General features: G+C 45.1%; 1 protein-coding gene across 2 annotated transcripts; it reads left to right on the top strand.

Annotated features, from left to right (window-relative positions):
- The first annotated feature begins 229 nt into the window (after window positions 1-229).
- Window positions 230-20,284, top strand: GDNF (glial cell derived neurotrophic factor). Of its 2 annotated transcripts, none has more exons than XM_064403624.1 (3): window positions 230-369; window positions 1,590-1,688; window positions 17,451-20,284. In XM_064403624.1, exons 2-3 carry the CDS (start codon window positions 1,616-1,618, stop codon window positions 17,933-17,935), a joined length of 558 nt encoding a protein of 185 aa, XP_064259694.1. In that variant the 5' UTR covers window positions 230-369; window positions 1,590-1,615; the 3' UTR covers window positions 17,936-20,284. The 2 variants fall into 2 exon arrangements, with proteins under 2 accessions (XP_064259694.1, XP_064259693.1); XM_064403623.1 differs by having other exon boundaries at window positions 1,590-1,787.
- Window positions 20,285-23,928: the final 3,644 nt, after the last annotated feature.

Raw genomic sequence — 23,928 nt, 5'->3', positions numbered from 1 at the left:
CCAGGCAGGGTCCCAAGCGCAGCACCCAGCGCCAGCTCCCGCTGCCAGGCGGCGCTCCCCGCGGCTCGGGCCGCTCCCGCCGCTGCTGAGCGCGGCTCCGCGGCCGGCGCGGGCAGAGAGCCCCGCGGCGCACAGCACCTGCGGCGGCGGCGGGGAGGCCGCCGGGGACTGTGCTGCCGGCTCCCCGCTGCCTCCATCCAGACCTGCGACCTTACACCCCCCTCCTCCATACGAGTTCCCCTTCCCCCCGCCTTTGAGCAAAGAGGGTGCCGGCAGTCGGACCCCGACCTGCCCACATGAATCGTCCGGCCGGCCGGTCGACTCCACGGCGTTAATGTCCATCTCGGGTCCGACGAGACCAGCTCAGAGGTGAGGGCGAGGATGGGTGCGCGGGGGGAGGGCGGGCACTGTCTCCGGGGGCACCCCGCAGCTCCCCGAACGCCACGAGGTGCGAAGGCAGCGGAGAAAGCGCGCACCGAGCCGCAGCCGCGCCCTAAGCCTCGCTGCTGGACCGGGACCCCCGCGGTCCCCCCGCGGCGGGGCTGCTCCTCCCGGGCCGGACACTGCCCTGTGCCGCCGCCCGGGCCGAGCCGAACCGGGCTGGGGGCAGCTGCTACCCCCGGGCGGCGTGCGGAGGGCAGCGGGTACGTGCCGTGGCAGACTTCGGGCAGGGCGGCCGGGGAATGAGGAGAGAAGAAAAGAAAAAGGGAGAAGGGAAGGGAAGGCAATCGGTGAAAAAAAAGAAAGAATGAAGGAAAGACTAGGGTAGGAGAAGAATACAAGGAGTGGGAAATGAGAAGGGAAGGGAAGAGGAATATTAAAGGGAGATGGAAACAAAGAGGGAAGGGAAAAAAAGGAAGGAAAAAGGAAATCTTGAAGTAAGGGGGAAGGGAAATAGGAAGAAAAAGAGGAAGACAATAGCGAAAGAGGAAAGAATGGGGAAAAGGAGGAGTATAAGAAAAAAAGTGACAAGTGAAGATTAAAGGAAAAAGAAGAGAGAAAAAATTAAGAGCAAAGGGAGGACAGCATAGGGGAAGGGAAAGGGTGAGGGGAAGAAGAAAGGGAATAAGAGAGAGGAAAAAGGGAAGGAGGTGAGGAAAGGGGAAGAGAGGGAAAGTGAAAGGAAGGTTTGCTTGTAGCACATCAAGTCTGTGCAGACCAGCAGCCCAGATCAGCCAGTCCTCCCCAGTCCAGCCTGAGAACAAGTGCCTGGGTGCTGCCCAGGTGTTCAACAAGCACAAGGTGACCTGCCTGCCAGTGAGCACAGGGGCATGGTCACACTCCCTGTGCCTGGAAACAGACTTCTGGGGCCTGCATGTCTGCCTTCCCCAGTGCAGCTTTCTCAGGCATAAAGGGACTGGAGGCCATCCTGTGCCTCCCTCTCCCACAGCACTCACTTTCTGGGGAGAGCCCACCTCACTCCTCTGGCTGCACGAGGAGCAGCTGTTGTTCCATCCAATGTCCTCAGGCCTGGCCTGGGTGAAGCAGTGTGATCTGGGGTGCAAGACTGCTTATCTTTGTCTCAGGGCTGGGGCAGGACTGGGGGAACATAGCAGCTGGGAGCTAACCCTGCCTCTCCTTTCTGCCAGGGGCCCGTGTTGGAAGGAGATCTAAGATGAAGTTATGGGATGTTGTGGCTGTCTGCGTGGTGCTGCTCAACACGGTCTCCACCTTGCCCCTGCCCACCGGTAAGACGCCTCCCAAGGGGTCCCCTTCAGTGGTAGAGGGACCTGAAGATGATCTCTCCCCCATCAGCCTGCTGCCTCCCTATGCTGTGCACAGTGACTGTAAGAAACATTCCCCTTTGTAGCAACTGCTGTCTGTCTTGCTAAATCTGCTTCTCTTTGCTCAGGCATCAGGATGAGGAAAAGATCCTCCCATTTTGTGCCCCTATTTCTCCACATGTGGTGTCATTGGCTTTGGTCTTGCTTGAGCAGCTCCAAACTTAGTCATTCTCCAAAGCTGGGGGTTGACAGTTGCGGTTGCAATGCCCCCTGCCCACTCCAGCCCTGCCTTCCTGGCAGTCTTAGGATCCCTCTGGTTGAAAAGCATGGGGAGGTGGGTGGTACAAGTTTGTTGTATGCAGAGGAGCCGAGAGGAGAATCTGGTTCGCACCCCTGGCAGCACAGGCACTGAAACTCCTTCTCCACCGCCTCAGCCTCCTCTCCCTGCTCAGACCTGCCAATGCAATTATTCTCTGCCTGTAGTGGGCGCAAGTCCTGATGGAGGTTTGCCTCCGTGATGGGAGGCGCTGTACACATCCTGGAGTACTGCTGAGCTTCATTAAATCCTCCTTGGATTCTGATCTTGAAATTAGCGTGTCCACATGGAAATTTACAGAAGAGTATCTGTGGTAAGGTTAGGAGCTTGGTGCAGAGCAATCCACATGAGCTGGCTCACAGTAAGACAGTTTACAATCCAAATGACAGATAATAATGCCTTGCTAATAATAGGTCCTGTACCTACAATGGCAGGTACAAGATTTTCACAGTGGTATGTGAGCATTATGTTAACTCTGTTGGCTTTTTAAAGAGAGAGGTAATATGACTCAGTAAGAAGTGGTAGAATACTCACATGAATAGTGGAGACATTCGCTTAGCAAAGGCACAGACACAGTTTGAAGGTTGCTTCTTTTGCCCTTGCTCATCCCCCTCTCTGTTTAGCTCGTTACAGGATACAGACAGTATCCAGTAATTGGGATTCATTTCTATCTCCTTTTCTGGAGGCATGTCCTTTCTCTGCGCCTGCCACAGCTCCAGTCACAGGCAGCCACGCTCTGGTTTCTCTGGGAGCAGCCAGGCTAACGCAGTGTGGAGGCACCAAGCATTTGCTGTGACTTCACTTTGACCCCTCCCAAACACCCATCTCTTCCATACACACACATTTATGCCCTTCCCCGTTTATCCTCTCTTCCCTTCTCTTGCTGGTGTTTCCCCCCTGCTGGAATCCTGACTAGGCTCCCGCCTCCGCGTGTCCCAGCCTGGGCTCCTGCTGCTCACAGACTGGCAACCCTGACATCCTTTCAGCCCCACCACACAGGGAGGTTGGCCAAAAGTGTTCCCTGACAGGGCTACAGCCTGCCAGGATCATGGGGCTATCACACATGGTGATCTTCTTCTCCATGACAAGCCAAGTGTTGGATAAGTGCTGTCCTGCAAAAGGCTGTGATCAGCTTTTCAGGCCACTGTGCTGTTCCCCTCTGTACAGGCTTGCTGAGGTGCTGGTGGCAAGAAGAGCATTAGGGGGAAAGCATCATTAGTCAGTTTGTAGCTCTCGCATAAACTTCAGGGTGGGAGAGCATTAATGCTCCATCTTTCCAGAGTGATAGTATTTGTACAATGCCTGCTTTTATCTTGAAACCAGCTTCTGGGAATATGTTCCCTGGTAAGCTGATTCCTCTACAGCAGCTCAAGGGGATAGGCAGTAGTATTGGTTCTCTCAGTTCCTAATATCCAAAACTTTTCATCATTGCCTTCCTGTGGCATCATCTTTTTCCTTTCCTGTGGACTGGATAAACAAGAAGCAGGAAGAAAGACAACCTGTGTTTTACCTGAGCTATGGTAGTATCAATATTATCTCTGTTTCCAGGGTAGAGACATGAGCTTAGCCATGCAGAGCTGTGTGAAGGGTTATTGCCCAGGATAGTCATTTGAGAAAGGGCTGATAGTTTGGTCTCGATTTTTTAACTCTGTGTATCACTAACAAATGGGCCTGGCTGCAAGAGCAAAGAAAGCAGTACTGTTCTTCACATCAGAAACTGAGGAAAACCCAGGGCATTCATGTGATCTTTGTAAGGCAGTAGTTAACACAACAATCGAATCTGAAAGTTAGAAATTCGTTTCTATGCTGCCAAGTCAGATGAGTCAGAGGAGACCTGCAGAAAGGTGACTGTAAGAGAGCAGTGGAATACTCTGGTGCACTTTTATGCTGTTTGTAGTTGATTTTAAAGTGTGCGGTGTCTGGAAAACAGTCTGCAAACAGGCTGTGAGGCTGATCCTACCCAGGCACATCACTGCCTTCCGGCTGCAGCAGCACTTTGCTCAAGTCATCCCCATCAGTGTCTTTGACATATTTGTTCTGTCCGCTTACAATGTGGTGGCATGCACCCTTCAGCACAGGAAAGACACAAGGCTAAGTACACAAGAGGAATCAGTATCTACACCATGTGCATTTCCCTTTCCACTTGAAGGTTTCTCTTGCCATCAGAGCACAATGTGCCACAAGCACAGAGGTGTGCTTGCAGCTCCCTGGACATCTGATGGTGAACCTGCCATGTATTCACATCTCTGTGGGTGCTGTTGGTCAGCTGCTTTGCTGAGGGCTTTTGCAGGAGACAGCTCACAAAGCAGTGGGAGCACCATCAGCGCCTGTGTTGCCTCATGTGCACAGGGCAGTGTGTGGGCCCTGAGCAGGCCTGGGTGCTGTGTGCATTCAGAGAGGTGCACTGCTGTCCCCTAAAGCAGTCCCTTTGAGGCTGAGTGTAGCCATTTAGCTCCAAGGTCCACTACTCTTACTGCAGAGAAGTTGTGTCTCCCACACACTGCTTGCATCAGGGCTTAGTAGGATTGTGAGATCAAGTCCACCCCTAAGGGCAGGCCAAACAGCTTGCTGCAGAACACATCTGTTTCCCAGGCCCTTGACACCTTTTTATGTTCTTGTTTGATGGGATTGCTTTCTCTGCAAAGCACTCAGAGGTCACCTGATGTTACCCCATCCCTTTCAGGTTGGCTTGAAGCCTCCCTTCATTTCAGGCTCCAGGCAGGGTTCTAACCTCCTGGGCTGATCAGGTGTAATGTGCTGACCTTTGCTGTTCAGGGCAGTAATCAGAGATGGCAGAGGGTGCTAGCAATTGCAATCTTCTACATTTTTAATTGGACTGGAGGCTGGAGTATCCTCCACAAATGCAGTGCATTGGAGATGAATCCAGTATTTGTAGGTGTTTGGGCATCAATATTAATGGGATAGCTTATTTCACACCCACAAAAATCAGAATAGATGTAGAGTTTGTAACTGTTTCATTGTCTCCCTTATGCTACAATCCTCTGGAGGAAGAACACTATTAGCTTAAATACCAAATGCAAGTAGAACAAATATAAACCACACTATTATAAACTAAATACTAAGTCAGCAGCCTCAGAAGCATGACAGTGCAGAGGGAGCCAAGCACTTGTTTGCATTATACAGAGTCGCCAGTGAATACATCTTGTAACTGCTTGCTGTTGGATAATCAACATGTACATGAGGACTGGAGAGTCCTAAAATCCATGATATGATATGTATTCTCTGGATCAAATAAGAACCTTTACTAAGAACCAGTGGTAAGCAGGTAGAATTAAATGAAACATCTCCGCATGGGATTTTCCCTCCAAGTAAGAGGAAAAGATAGATTTTTGCATCCTGATGTCTGAGTTACTCTACAGCTACTGAATGGTCATTCACTGTGGGAGCTCCTTTGGTATATGCTGTGACACACCATGGTGTATGTGTGTTATACTCTGTTAAAAATTCTTCTTAATCCTGCTAATGTGTATTTAGTGTTGAGTTACTGCTTTTAGCTGCAACTTTATCAACTAATATGGAAAGTATCTAGAAAAACTAGTGGTATTGTAGAGCTCTTTAAGGCAAAACCAGTATTAAATTATGCTTCCAAGTGAATGCATTTCCTTCCCTACAATATTTATTAGGCCCATTCAATGTCACAAACTACAACTCTCATGTTTCTGCCCAGGCTTTCCTGCTCAGCACACCTACGGTGTGGCGTATGTGCTGTAGACTAAGACACACAGAACTGCAGAGGTAACCTGCCCTGCACAGTAAACCCAGTGCATCAGGGAGGTATCAGCCACACCGAGCAGGTGCCAGCCTGTGCCATCTGATCTGTGTGTTCCCAGCCCATCCATCTGGCACATCCTGCCAGTGTCCGGCCGAGTGCGCCTGGGTGCCCAAGCCAGCACGTTTATGTCCTAAAGTTTGTTTGCACAGGATGTCTAGGCATTCAGAAATCTCTAGCATTCAGATTGGTCCATTCATGGGCAAAATTCTAGAAAAATAAAGAAACCAGGCAGATGTGGTTAAATCCATAGGCATGTAGCCGTAAAAGCAGATTCCTCTTCAGTCTCATGAATATACTCCAGTAAAGAGCACTCTGTGACTTAAGGAAAAAAAAAGTTCTGAATTGCAGGATAATAAAGTTCTATTTCTCATTTTGAGTTATCCTTTGCTGAAAGTGTTAGTTCTTTGTTGCTTTTCTATTTAGGGACCTCAAAAGGTTGCCAGTGAAACTGTGGATGCTGTTAGATATTTTGCAGGTGTTTATGGACAGATAACATAGCTGGACATACTTTTCTTTGTCATCCTTCATAAGACTCTTCGCTATATTTTAGAAATACCTGTGTCAGGTTTTTCAAATGAAGAGCTTCAAAATATTCCTTGAAAAGTTGAAGAATTTGGTTGTGTTAAATATTCATTAGACTGTCACTGAATTCAGTAGAGAAGGCATTGTTTGTCCACTAGTAGAAGATCCTCTGACTGATAGGTTGTAATGTCTTTGTAAATTATACTGTTCCTGGCTAGTACTGCAAAAAGTGGTTTTAAAATAATTAAAGTTACAAAGGCTTTGAGAAGCTGTGTGGGTCATCAAGTCCTCCCCTGCCACAATTGCAGATGTTCAGAGGTGAACATCTAGTGCAAATACCCAGCTGTCATCCCTCCCGCCCCCACCACTATCTAGAGATCTCAAGATAAAACTTATAGTGCATAGGCCAAACCCTACATGACTACATTTGTTGTGGATTCTCATATTTCTGAGGTAGTAAGTGAATAAGTAGAAATAAACAAGCAATACAAAATACTGCAGCATAACCACGTCCAGGATCATCAGACATCTAAATAGGCCACTGACACATTAGTGCTGGTAGAGTGGTTAGCACTGCAGAGTGGTCATTTTTTACAAAACAGCTCAGTTCCTGATCAAGAAATATCCTTTGGTAAAGAGAACCACGGGAAAGATTTCAATTGTTCTTGTAATTTCAATCGTAATTGCAAAGAGAAGAAAGAAAATAGGATCAAAACCACAGCTGCAAATAAAATATTAAGACAAAAAAAAATGTATGCTAGAATATGTTTTAAGATTAAGGACTTAAAACTAATTTTGTGAGGTATTTCATGTAGCAGCATTTTTCTTAAGGAATAAAGCCACTCATATGACCTAGCAGAAGTTTAGGCTCTATGTATCATACATCACTTAAACTGAAACCTGCACGTACATTTCTTTGAAGTCTTTGGGACTTGTGCAAATACTTTAAAGATTATTGGACAGGAATAGTCTTCAAAATAAGCAACCACTGAAATCCATGTATTTATTTTCCTGTGTTTGGCTGGCAGTGTTACAGGAACATGCCAAAACTTCTCTGGTGGCCACGCTTTTAGAGGCAAGCTGGTCATATCCCCATTAAATAAAAAACCGTGTACAAACATCTGGACTATCTCTGCTTCCATCCAGAGCGTATGTGATTTCTTTGGCAAATTCAGCCATTACTTAGGAAACTTCTGAAGGGAGGTAGCACCCAATGTAGCAGTTAGGAAGGACCTTGCTCTTCTGAGCACACACCAGCTCTATCTGGCAAAGTGCCAGTCCACACTTGCCAGCAATAACAAATTTCAACTAGCCATTTTAAAACCTTCCATATTGTTCCTTTTGTAAACACATTGAAATGCAGGCAATTGAAAGGCAACAATGAAAGATCATATGTTATTTATAGATCAGATCAAATCTGATAGCAGCAGAGATTGCCACAAGAGAAACATCAGCCAAGATTTTGCCCAGACTGCTCTGCCAGTCTACGGCCACAGGGAAGAGACTGAGCTAGGGTCCCTTTAGAGTCTGTTCTTCCTGGTTTGCTGAATGTCTTTGTTCCTTGGGGACGCTTCTAAAACCCAATGGGAGATTCAGCATAAGAGCACAGGCATTCTAGTAATAGCTGATGTTATTGATTTAAGCATGCTCTTTCCCTTCAGTGAACTGTTATTAAAGAGGGGCTGGGTTACCATCATGAGCTTTTACTGATGGCATAAGAGAGCTGGGCTGGATCACTTCTGCATCAGGGATGGTGAAGAAAATACCATCAGTATTTCCTCCATTAAGACCTTGTGCTTGCCTATTAGCTGGTTGCATGTGCTCTTACTAATAAATGTCACAGGTTTCGGGTCTTGCTCATATATTCTCATCCAAGGCTCTCACAGGATTTGAGGTTCTAGCTTAACCAAATGTTAGGAGTAAACCTAGGTTTTACTGGGATATTTACTGGATATTTTATGGTATGGGTGTGGAAGGGTACCAGATTTTAGGGAGGAGTCAGCAGGTATGTGTCTTGCCCAGGTTTGGCTCCTACTTGGTTGGTGGCTTCAGGCAGAATACTGGCACTTTTTCTATCTTCCCCTTTTATACTCTTTATGCTGTAACTTCTTCTGGTGCAGGGATGCTCTGAGGGTGCTTAGGTACCCACCACCCTTTAGGATAAGGTCCTAGTGTGGATGGGCTCCTGGCAGCATGTGCAGGAGATGCCACAAAATCTCAGGTGCAACTGCTGAAAAGCCAACTGCTCTGTGGTGCCCAGAGCTGGTGATTCAAAGCTCTGTGCCAGAGGCAAGACTTCATCTTCCTGTTGCTCCTCTGCTCCTTGACTGCTGGGTGAGGTGTTCCTCTGCCCACTCCAGAGAGGCCAGAGGTGGGAGTGGGCAGAGGAGAGCAGCCCACATTGGGCAGGGTCCTGTGAGCAACCTGCCTGGACTAGGTGAAGAACAAAAACTCCCGTGAGCAGGTCAGCTCATGACTCCCTCTGCTTCACACAGTCCATCTGACCTTGCTGTTTCCCCCTGCACTCGGGGACTTCCCACACTGGCAACAGCTGTGGTGGTCCTGTGGTCTCCCTGCTTTCTTCCTCTGTTGAGAACCAGCATTTCTCACTGCAAGAAGGCAGGCAAAGTACAGAAAGGGAGGCACTGCCGAGTGTGGCAGAGTGAAAATAAAAAAGACTCTGTGGATTTGTCATTATGATCAACACGTGGGAAGCTGCAGGGTTAGCTAGTGAGCTGCAAACACGTAACTTTACTGCTCCATCAGGAGCAAGAGCACCAGGAAGGTCAATCCTGGGCCTTTTACCAGTGTTACCTGACTGGTGTGAGTGGCCCTGGCATTACCCACCAGGTTATTTAGCACTTGCCCTGATGAGAGACAAGTGACACCAGGGAGAGTCTCCATTTCTAAGAGCTCTCTGAGTCTGAGGGGAGCCACAGCATGGGCTGGAAGTGAGGTAATACAGAACTGTATTAAACATTTAAGGATGAGCTGACCCTAGTTTGTTTGATGCTCTATTTCCTAATGGATGCAACCAGAGGGTTTCCATTTCACTCTTGGTCCCATGGATTTTCAGGCAAGGCATGAAGGCAAAGTCATGCCTCAGAGAGGTGGTGTTTTAATTGTTTAAATACCAAAAACTTTTCAGCATACTATTTTTAACACCCACCTGCACTTAGATGTGTTCATATAATATTGACTTTTTATACCAAATATTTCATTTTCAATAAAACAAATGTTTTATCCCCACTACAGTTGCTACTTTCTCACTTTGTAAAGCAGAATGGTCATACATTAGTATTTTTAACCTGGATAAGGTTGCACTTCCACAAACAAATTGCTCCAAATCTCTCCTAAAATACATCCCTTTGGTGTGAGACAGAGGCATTCTGTGTTCAGACAGGCCACGTCCACTATAATAAGCACCTGAAAACAGTACTGCAAAGCAAGATAAATATTAAAAATAATATTAAATAATGATTATTAAGTAATCATTTTTATTTGGTTGATTTGGTTTGATTATGAAGGTCCCAGATTAAAGAACCAGAACTGTTTTTGAAAAGGGACCATTTAATCCTAATGCAGATCTGGATCTAAATTTTCTGAAAATTCCTTACCGTTACAATGAGCTGGACTAAATCCCTAGAACTTTGAAATCATCCTTCAGGGTCTGATCCTGAAGTTGTTTGAACTTCTCTAATTGAAAGATTGTGCTCAAGCGAAATAATTAAGTGTTTGGTCTAACGTTTTGATGTGATAGCTGCACAATGTCAAAAATGCAGGCGTAAAAAACAATCTAAAAGCAAAACCTGATTTTATAATGTTTAATATACCTTTCGTGACTTCTGTTACATCACTTCAGCTCAGGGTTTGTAAAGTGCCAAATAATGTGGCTGTTTTATGAGGTTGAAAAAAAAGGAAAACCCACCTATATAAATCATTCTTCTGCAATATACAGGGTTTAAGGTTTTCTTGTATGCCATAAGAGACAGCATGTTAGAACAGACTGTAGTTAGTCTTTTAAATCCATACCCAGGCATCAAAAGAAGAAACTGGATATTTATCTCAAAAATTGAAGATCCAAACCATCAATTTGTGATGAGGTACAAGCTGAGGATTTCTTGCTTTATCATGCTAGGTTGCTGCCATTGCACATGGGGGACTATTTGGCTTTAAAATTAATCTGTTGCTGGCAAAATCAAATTAATAGGTTTAAAAATGTAATTGTTGTCATGTTTGAACAGACAGAAATAAATTGTCCATTTTTACTTAATGGAGGTTGTTTTTTCAATAATGGGATGCATTTCAGTAATGGGACATGTTCATTTAGAAGTCTCATTGGTTTCATATAGAAGTCTGTCAGAACACTTTATAATTTATACTTCTCTATAATACTTTTCCTATTTATACTTTACAATTTATAATTTATTCTTCTAAGAAGCACAGGGATCAGATCCCACTCCTGGTGTCACATGGTGTCTCTAATTAAACAAAAATGCCAAGACAGGTTCTGGGGGGTTGCAGTGGGGAAGATGCCCATAGGAAGGCACATTTCCCTGCACTCCCAAAGCACAACTCAGGACTGGATTTCTCCAGGGGCTAATGGGGAGTGCCATGAGTGTTTGGCTGCAGGATCCATCACTCATGCATGCTGCCAGCTCTTCTTGTGCCCAGGGGACAGAGACTGCGCTTGGGGACAGCCAGGTCAAAACTTAAGGTTCCAGAGAACATCAGTGAGGCAAGAATTTCAGTTTGCATTACAAAAGGATGTTCCAAACCTAGGAGTCTGGATCAAAGCTATGATCCAACTGTGCTCTAAGTGTTTACAAAACAAGCAAACAGCTTGCAAACAGCAAGCAGATGATGCAAATATTCTTGTTTGGGTTTTTTTGGTGGGTTTTTTGGTGTTTTTTTGGGTTTTTTTTAGTTGGTCGGTTGGTTGGTTTGGTTTTTAAATTAGTATTTTAAGTGAGTCTCACTCCTTCTGTTGAAGGTGTTCACCAGCTGTGCCCCAAGCCTGATCACTCTGCTAGATTCCTATTTGTATGTCTTGTGACATTTCATTCTTTCTTTCTTTCTTTGCTTTTTTATTCATTTTTCTGGTTATGTGAAAAAATCTTCAGAGATCAAGAGCCCTTGTTCAGCTGGACAAGGGATACTGAGAAGGTGCTCAGAGGCACGGTGGCACATGGACTGTCACCAATACCCAACAGTCTTGGTTCTCTGACCCTGGAAAACAAACTTGTACTCTTGTTGCAACCACAGGAAAAGGCTCTGCCTGTTCCTGCCTGGGTGGCACGGTAGTGAAAGAGGGAAAGGAGCTGCAGGAGAGTGAGCTGAGCACAGCAGGACACACGTGGTGGATGCAGTTCCCACAAGCCCTGCTGCCTCCCCAGGCTCCTGCTGCAGGGACACTAGACAGAGGTGGTGCATAAACGCCTGCAGCTGCCCACACACAGACTGCCTCCAAGGGACTTCCTCAGGGAGCTGGACAGTCAGGAAACAGCTTTGAGAATTGTGACATAAAACCCAAACAAAACCTCATGACTTCACACCAGTCTGTGGCACCACAGTTCAAGTGGTGGGGCCCAGCCCATCACACCCAGACAGTGGGGTCAGTGAGCCTTTCTCCCACATTCTGAGCAAGACATACAGATACCCCGTGTTCCCTGAGGATTTTACTTTTGAAGGACATAGGTTCCTTTCCTTTGGAAAACACATGTTCTGAGGTGTATCACATATGCAAGACCTTTGCAAACCTGTATTGAGCATGTGCTGCTCTGACTATCCTATCCTATCCTATCCTATCCTATCCTATCCTATCCTATCCTATCCTATCCTATCCTATCCTATCCTATCCTATCCTATCCTATCCTATCCTATCCTATCCTATCCTATCCTATCCTATTCCTATTCCTATTCCTATTCCTATTCCTATTCCTATCCTGTCCTATCCTATCCTATCCTATCCTATTCTCTCCTATTCTCTCCTGTTCCATCCTGCCCTGTCCTCTCCTGGATTGCTTTCAGTTTTTAAATTCTACTTCCTTCACACCCTGGAGCTTGATACCGGGGACTGCTCCTCAGAGATATTTGCTGCTTTAATGCCATTATCCCAGCATTTTCTGTTGGCACATTGCACAACATGACAGGCATCTGTCATGTGTTTGTTCTCTCAGCTTTTCCAGCAGAAGGCAAGTGTTGTCAGTAAAGTAGTTTGTTTTGAAAAAAATGTGTGTATGTGTGTGTGTATAATTAGTTATATTTGTATGTGCATATGTGTAAATAGAGCACACATACACACACATGCAAAATGTGTATCTGCTCCTTGCAGGGGTGTGAAATCCCCTCAGCAAGCTCTGTCTTGCTGCACAATCAAGTCAGCACAGTCCATGCAGTGTGAGAGAAGCAAAGACGCTGTGAGACTCTAAACAATGTTGCAGACAGAAGGGTAAAAAAGTACCCTTTATCAAACAGCTTTATTCAGCTTACAAACCATGTCTACAGGCTAAGGCAGCCCCTATGAGAGTGCTGATGTTCCCTGGCCACAGCTCCACTCAGCAGCCCCACTGCCCCCAGCAGAATTTAAAACAGTGCAGAGACCAAACAAGTGCCCAGCGTGTGACGTCTGTGGTGCAGAGAGGTGTCAGCATCCCTGGAGCACACCTACCAAGTGCCCATCAGGATGGGGACATCCTGCAGTCAGTGTTCTCCACCTTCCCTTCTGTCTATTAGCCTTTTAAGGAGTTTAGTCATAGAGGTTATTGCTTATTCATGGATGATGTCTGGTGGTATCTTCCTCAGCATTTACCTGTGGTTTCAACCCATCATGCCTGGTGTCAATGCTGGTGTTTCCACTGCAGCATTGTTTCCATTGCTCTGTGTCCTATTTCAGCAGTTTTTCACAGTGTTTTGTTTCAGGCTCTAGGTCTTCACACTCTAGGTCTTCACACCCATGCTTGTTGGAAAGCTGAATATCCCTATGGAGTTATGCTGGCACCTCAGCACAGGATCTCAGACAAGTCTCCCTTCACTCCTGGTTGTCAATCTTTCTTCCAGACCCCTGTGACCCATTCCTAGTGATTTATTGTAGTCACACTGATGACTGATTTATTAAGCAGTAGAAAATTAGCTGATTGCAGGGATTGGAGCTGTTGCTAAGACTGTTAAATTATGGAAGCAAGCCTGGGGTACCTTGGCTGTGCCTTGGAAGCTGCCAAAAGAACATTGCTCACAACCAGTTTGGGGCTCCACAGCCAGAGGAGAGTGCTGCTTACAGAAACTTGCCAGGGCTCACTGAGTAGCCCAGTAATGCAGCTGCCGCTGTGTTGGTTTGATGTACCCACATGGTCTGTTCCAGTACATGTAGTTTAGGTGGGCAGACAGTGACCAGGATCAAGAAGATCTGCACATTTTCTCAAGGGGAGCTCTGTGTCTACATTTCCACCAGTTTCCTATTATCATCCACAAGCCTCTTGTCTCCTCCAGTGAAGTAATCTCCAAGTATTAGGGGTCACTGCAGGAGTCTTACTGGTAAATTTGGATACCTACATGGGATAGTTTCCAGTTCCCTGGGCTGAAGAGAAGGTCCACACTGGAGGCAGGAAATTGAAATTCATCTTACTAATAGTACTGGCATTCCTCCCAGTGAGTCTCCAAAATATATCCTGGTGTTGCAGGAGGGCATGAGCAGAGCAGGGATCCTCAGCTCCATTAGACACTTGGAACACTTCTTGCACAGTTCATGTTAGAGCCTTAATGACATTAGCAGGACCAGTCATGCTGCCAATGACCCCATTTTCTGGGTGCAGCTTGTCTGTGTGTATAGGTAGGACTTCCCTAGTTGAACGCTGTTGGTTTGATTATTTGATCTACTTTTTCCTCTACTGCTTGCACCTTCTGCAGGGTTGACAGTGCATGTCTGCATCACCAGCATTGCATGGGGCTCTTTAGTGGCATTTAGTTTCCTCAAACTGAAATATCACAGGCCACCCACAGTGCAGAAATCCCTCAGTGGCATTACCTCCCTTGGTGCAGCCGGGGTAGGAATCACACATGAACCAGGATGGATCTCAATGTGCACTTTTAGCAGGAACAAAGTCCACCACATGGGTCTGCCCTCCTCCTATCTACTACCCTCCAGGATATAGCTGGCAGAACACTGCTCGAGCCCTGCAGCTGTCTGATTGGTATTTAGCCAAAGTACACTCCTGTCTATAGGAGTGCACTCTCACAGGGGTATGTGATATTTTTGCCCCTTAGTTGCAAGCCATTTAAAAGTGATGTGAAGATTAATCTTCAGTTAATCCAGAGTTTTGTTCTTCCCTTCTTAGGAGAGGGAAATCTCACCGCACGGGCGGTGTGCCAGGCTTGAGATAAGTATAAGGCTGAAGTTTGCAAACAATAATCTCTACTTAAAGGTTGGCTGTCTCTTGTGCCATTCCTGATGGTTGAGCATTGATTTTGTTAAGCCCTCGTATGTTTCCTTACCATTGCATTTCACTCTCCATAGCCAAGGTCTCGTTGCATCATACTGTTGGTGTGTGCTGGGAATACATGAAAGAGGTGTGGGCTGGGGTAGTCACAGTGGTATGAGAGGAGGGCATTTGAAGTTCAGAGTGGAGAAGGGCACTTCTAGAGTCAAATCCTCAGGGCTACATCCTTCTCTAATTTGGTTATAGACTAAGAAAACTAGTTTCTGTGCAGGAAATCTATAAACTACTGAGTCCTGAGCAACAAGTGCCTTCTGCCAGCTACTTTCCATCTGTATCTGTGTCAGGGACAAATTTGTACTTCAGCAATAGGGGTTGTGTGAGCTCCATGCGGGTCATCTTTTTTAACTGAGTCTAGAAAGATGTCTAGCCCTTGTTGCTTTAAAGGAACACAGCCCACCTATAGCCTGGATTCTGGTTCTTGCTGGGTTGGGCAATACTTGTACAAAGCAGGCAGACCAGCCTGTTCTGCAAAGGAGCTGGTCGGTGCATCTAGTGGACACTTCCATCCAAACATCCCCTCTCCAGTAGGTATGGCTCACAGTGTGTATTTTGGTACCTGCTACAGAGCTAGAGGAGTGCAAGAAAAGTGTATTTACCACTGGTGTTGCAGGGATATGGGGCTGGGTCCTGCCTTGTTCAGGTTCCACCTAGCTGTACAGATAGCAATAGATAGCAGCCATCCCTCCTTCATGCCTTTGAACGTGAACACTGCTCTCTGGGATTGTTGTTTTTAGCATGGTTAAAACAAAGTGTAAGTCACTTTTTTCAGTTCCAAACTCTACAATTTATAGCACCCTTTTGGCCTTGTATCACCCTCATTATGTGGAGGTACAAGGTTTCCAGCCTCCATTACTCTTTCACCAGTCTAAACTATTTTGCTGGATCCATCCATCAGAAACATATATGTCTCATCCCTCACTATTGATGGATAGAGGCCTCTAAGATGTGGCTACTTCAGGCAGCAGTCCCTATTCCTGATTATGTGCAGATGGTCTCTGTTTCAGCAGGTTTTTGCACCGGCAGAGTTAGGATTCTGCTGCCCCCCATCTCCTCTGTATTTGGTGCTTCTACTGAGGATATGAGGATGCACTTTTGCTGGGTAGTGGGGGCAGCCTCATGCCTTTGCCTCCTGTTAACAGAGTCCATGCTACCCTGTTTGATCTGGGTGTCTGTGCTGCCTGGTCACCCACTGGGATTCCTGTCTGACCGCGCTCATTAGGGAAATGTGGTGCTGAGCTTTTGCCTAAGGAGCAATTCCAGTCTTAGCACCTCACTGAGTAGGAGCCTTTGTGTAGGTACCAGCTCCTGACCAAGTGCACTGCACTGGATAATGCCTCTCCCAATGTTTGGTGTTCCTGCAGTATTTGTAGGAGAATTGGAGAAGGATATTCCCGTATATGCAGGACCGGTGTGACACGGCCTGTTATGTGTTGGGTTTTAGGAGTTAAATGCAGAAAGCAGCATTCTCTTAGGACTTACTGGAAAGGAAGAAGTCTTAATTTTTGAGGCAATTAATATGAAAAAAATCTCAATATTGCAATATAGTTTAAGACACAGTCATTAATAATGCAATGTAAGGGCATCCACACACAGGGTCCAGACAGCCTGACCCTTCGTTAGTTCTCTGCATTCACTAAAGCAGCTAATTTTGAGGGTTTTAGTCCATGGGAAGATTAAGGATCTCAAAATGCATTTTTTTTCCCAAATCATTATGTAATGGGAAAATTTAGAACCATTTCAGAACACATTTAATTTCACCCTTCTTGAAGAGGTTCATTCTGCTAGTATCAAAACATTTCATTGACTTCATTGTGCAATTTACTTGAATAATTCATCAATTATATACCAAATGATAAATTAAATAGAATGAAAATTAAATTTTCATAAAACAAAAATGCATTCATAGTATTTCCCTAAAAAATTACCATAGTATGTCTATTCTGACCTATTTCTACTCAGTGTGATCAACATCTTATGATACAAAACACTTACATGAGAAATTTTTCAAAAGCTATGAAAATAATTATTCCCTAGAAGCAGTAAAAACCCAGGCATTCATCCAGGAATAATATCGCAGTCTGGTACCCCAGGAAATCCTCCTTCTGTCATGCCCAAAAACCTCATTGACAGGTGGCTTTAGCAATACTAACTGCTGCTGGTGTGAAAAGAAAATAATTAACAACTATGATCAAAAAATTGCTTTAAAGAAATTTCTTCCTGTTGCTACTTTGCTGGGAAGAGTCTGTATAACCTCTTTACAGTGGCTTCATCTACCTCTTAACTAATTTTCATGCCATGATGTGTTTTTCTTTCCCTCTATTTCCACAGGGCTTATTCAGTATTAAAAGATGTGCTGAAACGCTACCAAGCATCAGCAGACACACACAGAAATACAAATACTTCTCATTTATCTTTCCCCAAATGAGTTTCTGTGATGACCTAAACCATTCCAAATTCTCCTTGATTTCTGAGCGTCCTGGGCATGTGTTCTGAAGTGATGGGTAGAAGTGCTTGCATGTTCATAATATTTTTGAGTTGTGAATGGACAAACTTCATGATAACTGATGTGTGACAAAGCCTTTTGTCTCTTTCCCGAACAGCTAATATGCCAGAGGATTATCCAGATCAGTTTAATGAGGTAGTGGACTTTATTCAAGCCACTATTAAAAGACTGAGGAGGTCACCAGATAAACAGACTCCGATTTTTTCTAGGCGGGAGAGAAACCGTCAAAATGCAGCCACAAACATAGAGAATTCCAACAAAAAAGGAAGGAGGAATCAAAAGGGCAAAAATCGAGGATGTGTCTTAACAGAAATACATTTAAATGTGACCGACCTGGATTTGGGATATGAAACCAAAGAAGAGCTAATTTTCCGGTATTGCAGTGGATCTTGTGATGCAGCTGAGACCACCTATGACAAAATTTTAAAAAACTTAACCAGAAAGAAAAAACTGGTCACTGACAAAGTGAGGCAAGCCTGTTGCAGACCCACAGCCTTTGATGATGACCTGTCCTTTTTGGATGATAACCTGGTTTACCACATACTGAAAAAACATTCCGCGAAAAGGTGTGGATGCGTCTGACAGCTGCATGTCGAGGCAGCACCAGTTCTCCATTCCTGCTATGCTGCAAAGAGAGGGACCAAGGTTCCCAGGGAAGTGTCTGCTCCAAGTGGAGGAAAACGGACCAAGAACACAGACTAAAGGAGCCATGAGAGCCTGGGGATAAGGAGGCATGCGGCAGAGTAGAAGGATGGAGACTTCTGGCGTCCTAATGGGGATTTAGACAAAAGCTCAGGTGGAGATGACGATGGATGGATGATGTGCACGCTACCTTTCCTGTTTGACTCAGTCCACCATCAGTGAGACTCAATCCACGAGGAACGTGCTTAAAAACACAACCCTGCCATACCACGCTGTGTTGTAGTTTTGCCATGATATACCAGTTATACCAAGAAGCTTAGCTAAGAAGTAGCTTAGGAGTCCCTTACTAATCCCCTGTGCCCTCAGCTCTACTGAAAGACACATTGTGTTACTGCTCACTGGAGGGCAGTTCCTGAGTGCTTAGGACAACTCCTAAGCTATAAGATTACCCTTGTAAGTAAGATGATATTGGGCAAGTATCAAAATGACCAGTTCTTCAAGTTCTTTATGAAGCAAAACAGTTCCGCTTACTGGCTAAGTTTGGTTATTTCCATATTGTGTTTCTTCAAAATGAGTGCAGGATTTTGTTCTTCTGCTACCTGTGAAAACAAGTTGAGTTTTTAAGCACTTCTTCCTAGTATATAGTAAGAGAAATAACAAGCCCAGCCTACACAAAATGCATTTCTTTAGGTTTACAAAGGACTAACGTCACTTGCATAACTACATTTCTGTTTGGTCATTGTGATTGAGAGAGACTACTTGATGCAATGCATCCCTTCAGAGCATAAGTATACAGAAGATATTTATTGAGATTAAGTTATTTTTATTTATTACAGTTCAGTAATGAGTCTCCTTATTTATTAAAGTGTCTTTCAAAGGTGCCAAAGTAGATGGCACTTGGGGATATAGAGAGACAAAGACGTTGGGAACAACGGTCCATGCTTTTGATTTAAGGTGTTAACTTGAATGCAAAAAATCACTTACTTTACCTTTTTTTCTTTTAAACAAAATCTTGATTATGTTCACAAAAGGTAGTGCTGAAGCCTGCAGCCCTTATTCCTATCACTAAGCCTTTGGAAAATTAATGCAGTCATGCATGTGCAGGAGCAGCAATGGCTCTGGATGAGTGAGGGTCGCAGGACTTGGCTCAACATTAGCAATTTGTTAGAAAAACTAATTTTAGTCATATTTTAAATGTAGCCACATTTTTTTTCTCACACTTTATGCCAACTGACCTCATATAACTATTGACAAATGGAAAATAATCACATTTAGCCTTATAATTTCTAGTTATATTTATTTAAGCTTTTCCTTCCATACTTCCGTATAGAAGAGGTTAAATCCCTCTTACTAGTTAGCCCTGGATTTAATATAGCCTGCAAGTAAACAGTTGTGTTAAATAACCAGAGTGTTTTGTGTAATTTGCTGAAACATTACAGGATCATACCCATGCAGCAGAACAGCCCAAGTTTCCTTAGGAGGAGGGAGGTTGTACAGCAAAGGTGTTCGTACGTGACTGCTAATACAAGCTCTCATTCTGGAGACATTTTTCCCAAAAGAGCAGGAGTGCAGGTCACTAGACATACCTGACAGCCAGTGAAGCATCAACTCCCACAAAAGCAACATGAAAAAAAAATCCTTATTGAAAACCATGGTCCAACCTTTTATCTCATGCATGTAATGGCTCTCCATACTCATTTTGCCCTGGGCCCCTTGGGGCACCACTGAAGAAGGGTCTAGAGGTCAAAAAAGTCCAGAACAGGCATAGAGAGGGGTACCAGGTGTATGGCACGTAATTCATCCCCGACTTCCGCCGCTTTCCTGGGCGGAGGGGGGATAGGCCTGGAGAACCAGCCGCAGGGTGTGCTGTCACACTGCCACGGGCCCGCCGTGCCCTCCGTGCTGCTCAGGGTGGTGACACCCCCACGCTGGCACCTCGTGGCCCTGACGCCCGCCGGGCACGGGCGCAGCCGCGCTGATCGGCGACAGCGCTCACAGCTGCGCTTTCTCTTGCCCCAGCTGGTGAAAACTTGCCTCAAAGCATTTTCTGTGCAGCTTGAAGAGGCTGCAACCAAAGCAAATCTCTGTGTTCAAAATACAAAAGGGTAAAGTTTGTGATTTTTTTTTTTTTTTTAGGTTTTTGGTTGGTTTTTTTTTTTTTTTTAGTTTTTAGACCTTACTGAAGACAGGAGTGCGCTTCTCTGGATTTTTTTACTTCACCTGCAATTATATGTCTCAGTCATTTGTGTTAATCAACCAAAGTTCTCTACAGACTTTATTTTTGTACAATATTCATTTTATAACTTTTTACGAAATAAAATTCATTTCTATTGTTACATGGTTGTTGTTAGTGCTTCCCCATCATATAGTTTCCAAGCTACAGTGTTGCTCAGTTTCCCAATCTGCATGAAACAATGCTGCAGGGACAGAAAATCATCCATGAAGTGGAGCCTTCCTCTCCTATCTCACCAACACCTTTAATGTGGATCACAGCTTCTTAGTGAAACATAACTGAGTCACTGCAATAACTGACTTGAAAATGTATGGTGAACAGTGACAGTAAGCTACACAGGGGCAGGCTTCAAGCCTCGGGTTACTGAAGCTGTCCCTTGTCCATGTGGCCTTGGCTCTTCATGACCACAGTTCCTGCACTCGGAGGAGATTGCATTTTGCTTTGCTAATCCAGGTGTCACGTGAATTGGACTAAATTCCATCTACTTTGTCAGTTCTTGTTTTTCATCTTTAAGCAGGAAAGTAAAACTCAATGAATTTTCTTTTCCACCATGATTAGGGAACAGATGAGGACAGGTTTTGTGGCGGTGGCCAGCAACATTTTCTCAACTGTTTCGTGTTAAGCTTTGCAGTTCCCATCACAGAGCCCACAAACACACGCAGACTTGCAGGTTTCAACACCGCACTCTGTACTGCTGCAGAGAGGAAGAGGGAGCGTCTGACAGCGAGCCAGAGTGCAGGAGATCAAACACTCCTAATGCACAGCATATGGATGCCTTGGTTTCATTTGTGCTGGCGGGGACCATGCACGCAGCCCTAGCCCAGCTGCTGGAATGCACAGCACAACTTGCAAGCCCAGCTTTTGGAGCACACAGTGTCGAAGGCATTCCTCCTCACATGCCACTGCCTCCAGTTCTTGCAGCAGAAGCCCATCCATCACATGCAAAAGCTGGACACATGAAGTGTTTGGCATGGAATGACCTGCAGTTCCACATTCAGAGGAGATTGTGCACTTTCCCAAGAGCTGGAGGGAGTGTCTGTGTCAAACACAGCTGTGAGGTGCTCCAAAGTTTAATCTCTGTTCTTACAGCCCTTCTGTCTGCTATTACAGGGATGGGAGCAGAAGGTCAATGCAGATGCCTTCCTTGGTCTTATCAGGCTCTGAGTGGCTCTCCATGAAGCAGCTGGTAGGAGCACTGTTGCTTGCAGGGACCTGTTTCACCCTTCTTCATCAGCTTTCCTGGTGACAGCAATATTGGAGAGAGCAAAAGAGGCTCTGCTACTGCTGCTACAGGCTTACCACCGCTGGGCTGGCACCTGCAGGCTCATTTTCTGGTTAAAGTGAGGCTTGCCGTGGTTTCCTGGCACCCTGTATGTGTTAAAGCAGTTTGAAACCTTCAGCTGGCAGTTTGTGCAAAAGATTTTTTAAAAGGACTTAGATTTTCATTTGTTACAAGGAAGTGCCAGTACTGGGGCTAGACATTATGTTGCTGCTTGAGCAGCAGGCACAGCACTACCCTGGATCCCTTCTGGAAGGTAAGATATGTCCCAAGATAGATAGAAATTTTTAAAGGGAGAGGATGAGGCAAGCACCATAACTATTTACACTTACTGAAGATCAGGATAGTAAAAGCTTTATTACCCAATATCTTGATTTTTTTTTTCTTTTTCAATTGTGTTGAATTTTCTTGGATTGGTTAGCATAGTGCTGCCAAACAAGAATGACTGGCTAGAGACTTAGGACAAACTATGACTGTCTAAGGAAAAGGCAGGTATTTTGCAAGGAGGGCTTATTTACTGATGCAGCTTGGAAGTCTGTCCCTCAGTGAGACCCCCTCTAGCAGAAGGGATTGCAGCCGTGTGCTTCCCACCAGCAGGACATCAGGAGAGAAACTGTCATAACAGCAGGTCCTTCTGCCATCTGTCCATCCCACAGCAGCCTGGTGCTGCTGGTCTCAGTACAAAGAGGATGAAGTAGGCAGAACTGTGTCTGATTTTGGGTTGTTTCACCTCTACCCACAAAAGTGGAGAAAGACAAAGGCAGCCAATGCCTCAGTCTGGAGAAGCACAGGAGGAAACCAGAAGCAACCTCGTTCCTTGCAATCTGGATAGCTAACTAAAAATACAGAGGAAAATATCAGGATGAAGAAAACAAATGGAGCTGACACATTGTATAAATAGGTCTTCAAATGTCATGCACGGCTGGAACAAAGATGTTTTGTTTCAAAGCAAGAGACAACTTGAAATGGCTCAGTAATACACATTGAGAAGTTTGCTTATTTGGAACAGAGCTCTTCTAATGAAAAGGTTAATTGTGTTGCAATGGAAAAGAAAAAAGGCAAAGCAGAGGCCAGGCCTGCACTCCTCACCCTGACAAAATTTCCCACTGGCTCAAAGTGAAGATTTTTTTTATCACAAACATCACAGGACTGAACTACTAACATTCCAATAAATTATACAGTAGGTATATTCATGGTCAGTAGGTATATTCATGGGTCAGTAAGAATAGCTAAATAAACCATATATTCCAGCAGCATAAATCCTAATGCTTTCAGACAAGTTGCAGCAGAAGCCAGTGAGGGAAACATGGTGCTCAGGTCTGCAGGGAAGTTTCCTTTGTCAGGCACTGAGCTCCAGTACTCAAGGTCAACACTGAGATGTCTTCACTTGCCATTGTTTCTTTCACTGCTGAAACTGCAGCATTTTATTCACTTTTCCCCAAAATGTTCACTCACAAATGAAGTGAAATGAAGAAAAAACAAGGGGCTTTTGAAGGCTGAAGAGGGCTGCTGTAATTATCCAAAGAGCTGATGTTTGGTCTGCAACTTCAGCTTTTTGACAGCAATTGAGCTCTACCACATGTGCAGGTTTCTCCCTCTGCCCAAAACCTTTGTTTTTCTGTCTGCTGGCACACTTGATGAGGAAAGCTTCTTTCTCTGTCACCTTAGGAAAGGCACAAACATTAATCTCTGGCCCAGACTTGCAGACATTATCCCCAGGTGGTCCTGGCAGGACTAAAGCCAGGAACATCCTCACCAGCACTACTCCTTTGACTGTTGTGGAGTTACTCCAACTTCACAGGAGTCTGAAAAAGTATATCAAAGCTGGTTACTTTCTTAGCAATATTCACATACAAATAGAAAAACTGTATCCTTGTACAATCCCCCTACTCCTATTTCTGTTTCATAGAAACATAGAATCGTTTGGGTTGGAAGCGACCTTGAAAGTGACCTCATTTCAACCCTTCTGCCACAGGCAAGGACACCTCCCACTCCACCAGGCTGCTCAGAGCCCCACCCAATCTGTTCTTGAGCACACACCAGAATGGGACATCCCCTGTTTCCCTGGATAGTCTGTTTCAGTGCCTCATCACCCCCACAATTAAGAATTCCCTAATATCCAACCTAAGTCTACCATATTTCAGTTTTAAGTCCTTCCACCTTTTTCTATCACTACATGCAATCATAAAAAGTCCTTCTTCAGCTTTCCTGTAAGCCTTTAGTTACAGGAAGACTGCTACAAGATCTCCTTGAAGCCTCCTCTTCTCCAGGCTGATCAACCCCAATGGTCTCAGCCTGTCCTCAAAGGAGTGGTGCTCCAGCCCCCCAAACATCTTCATGTGTTTTCAGATTTCCAGAGCTTTAACACATTTCACTCTGCTCTAATCATGTTGCTAACTCCTCAGGTTTTTTCCCACTGGC

Source organism: Passer domesticus, chromosome Z (genome assembly GCF_036417665.1).
Source record: "Passer domesticus isolate bPasDom1 chromosome Z, bPasDom1.hap1, whole genome shotgun sequence".
In the NCBI taxonomy this organism is placed as follows: domain Eukaryota; kingdom Metazoa; phylum Chordata; class Aves; order Passeriformes; family Passeridae; genus Passer; species Passer domesticus.
The sequence above is the reverse complement of the archived record's forward strand: the minus strand, read 5'-3'. Positions and strand labels throughout refer to the sequence as shown.

Excerpts from the sequence above, each read along its gene's own strand:
- GDNF (XM_064403623.1), top strand. The coding sequence starts at position 1,616 with ATGAAGTTATGGGATGTTGTGGCTGTCTGCGTGGTGCTGCTCAACACG. Across the intron at positions 1,788-17,450 it reads CTATGCTGTGCACAGTGACT|CTAATATGCCAGAGGATTAT; the intron begins GTAAGAAACATT and ends TTTCCCGAACAG.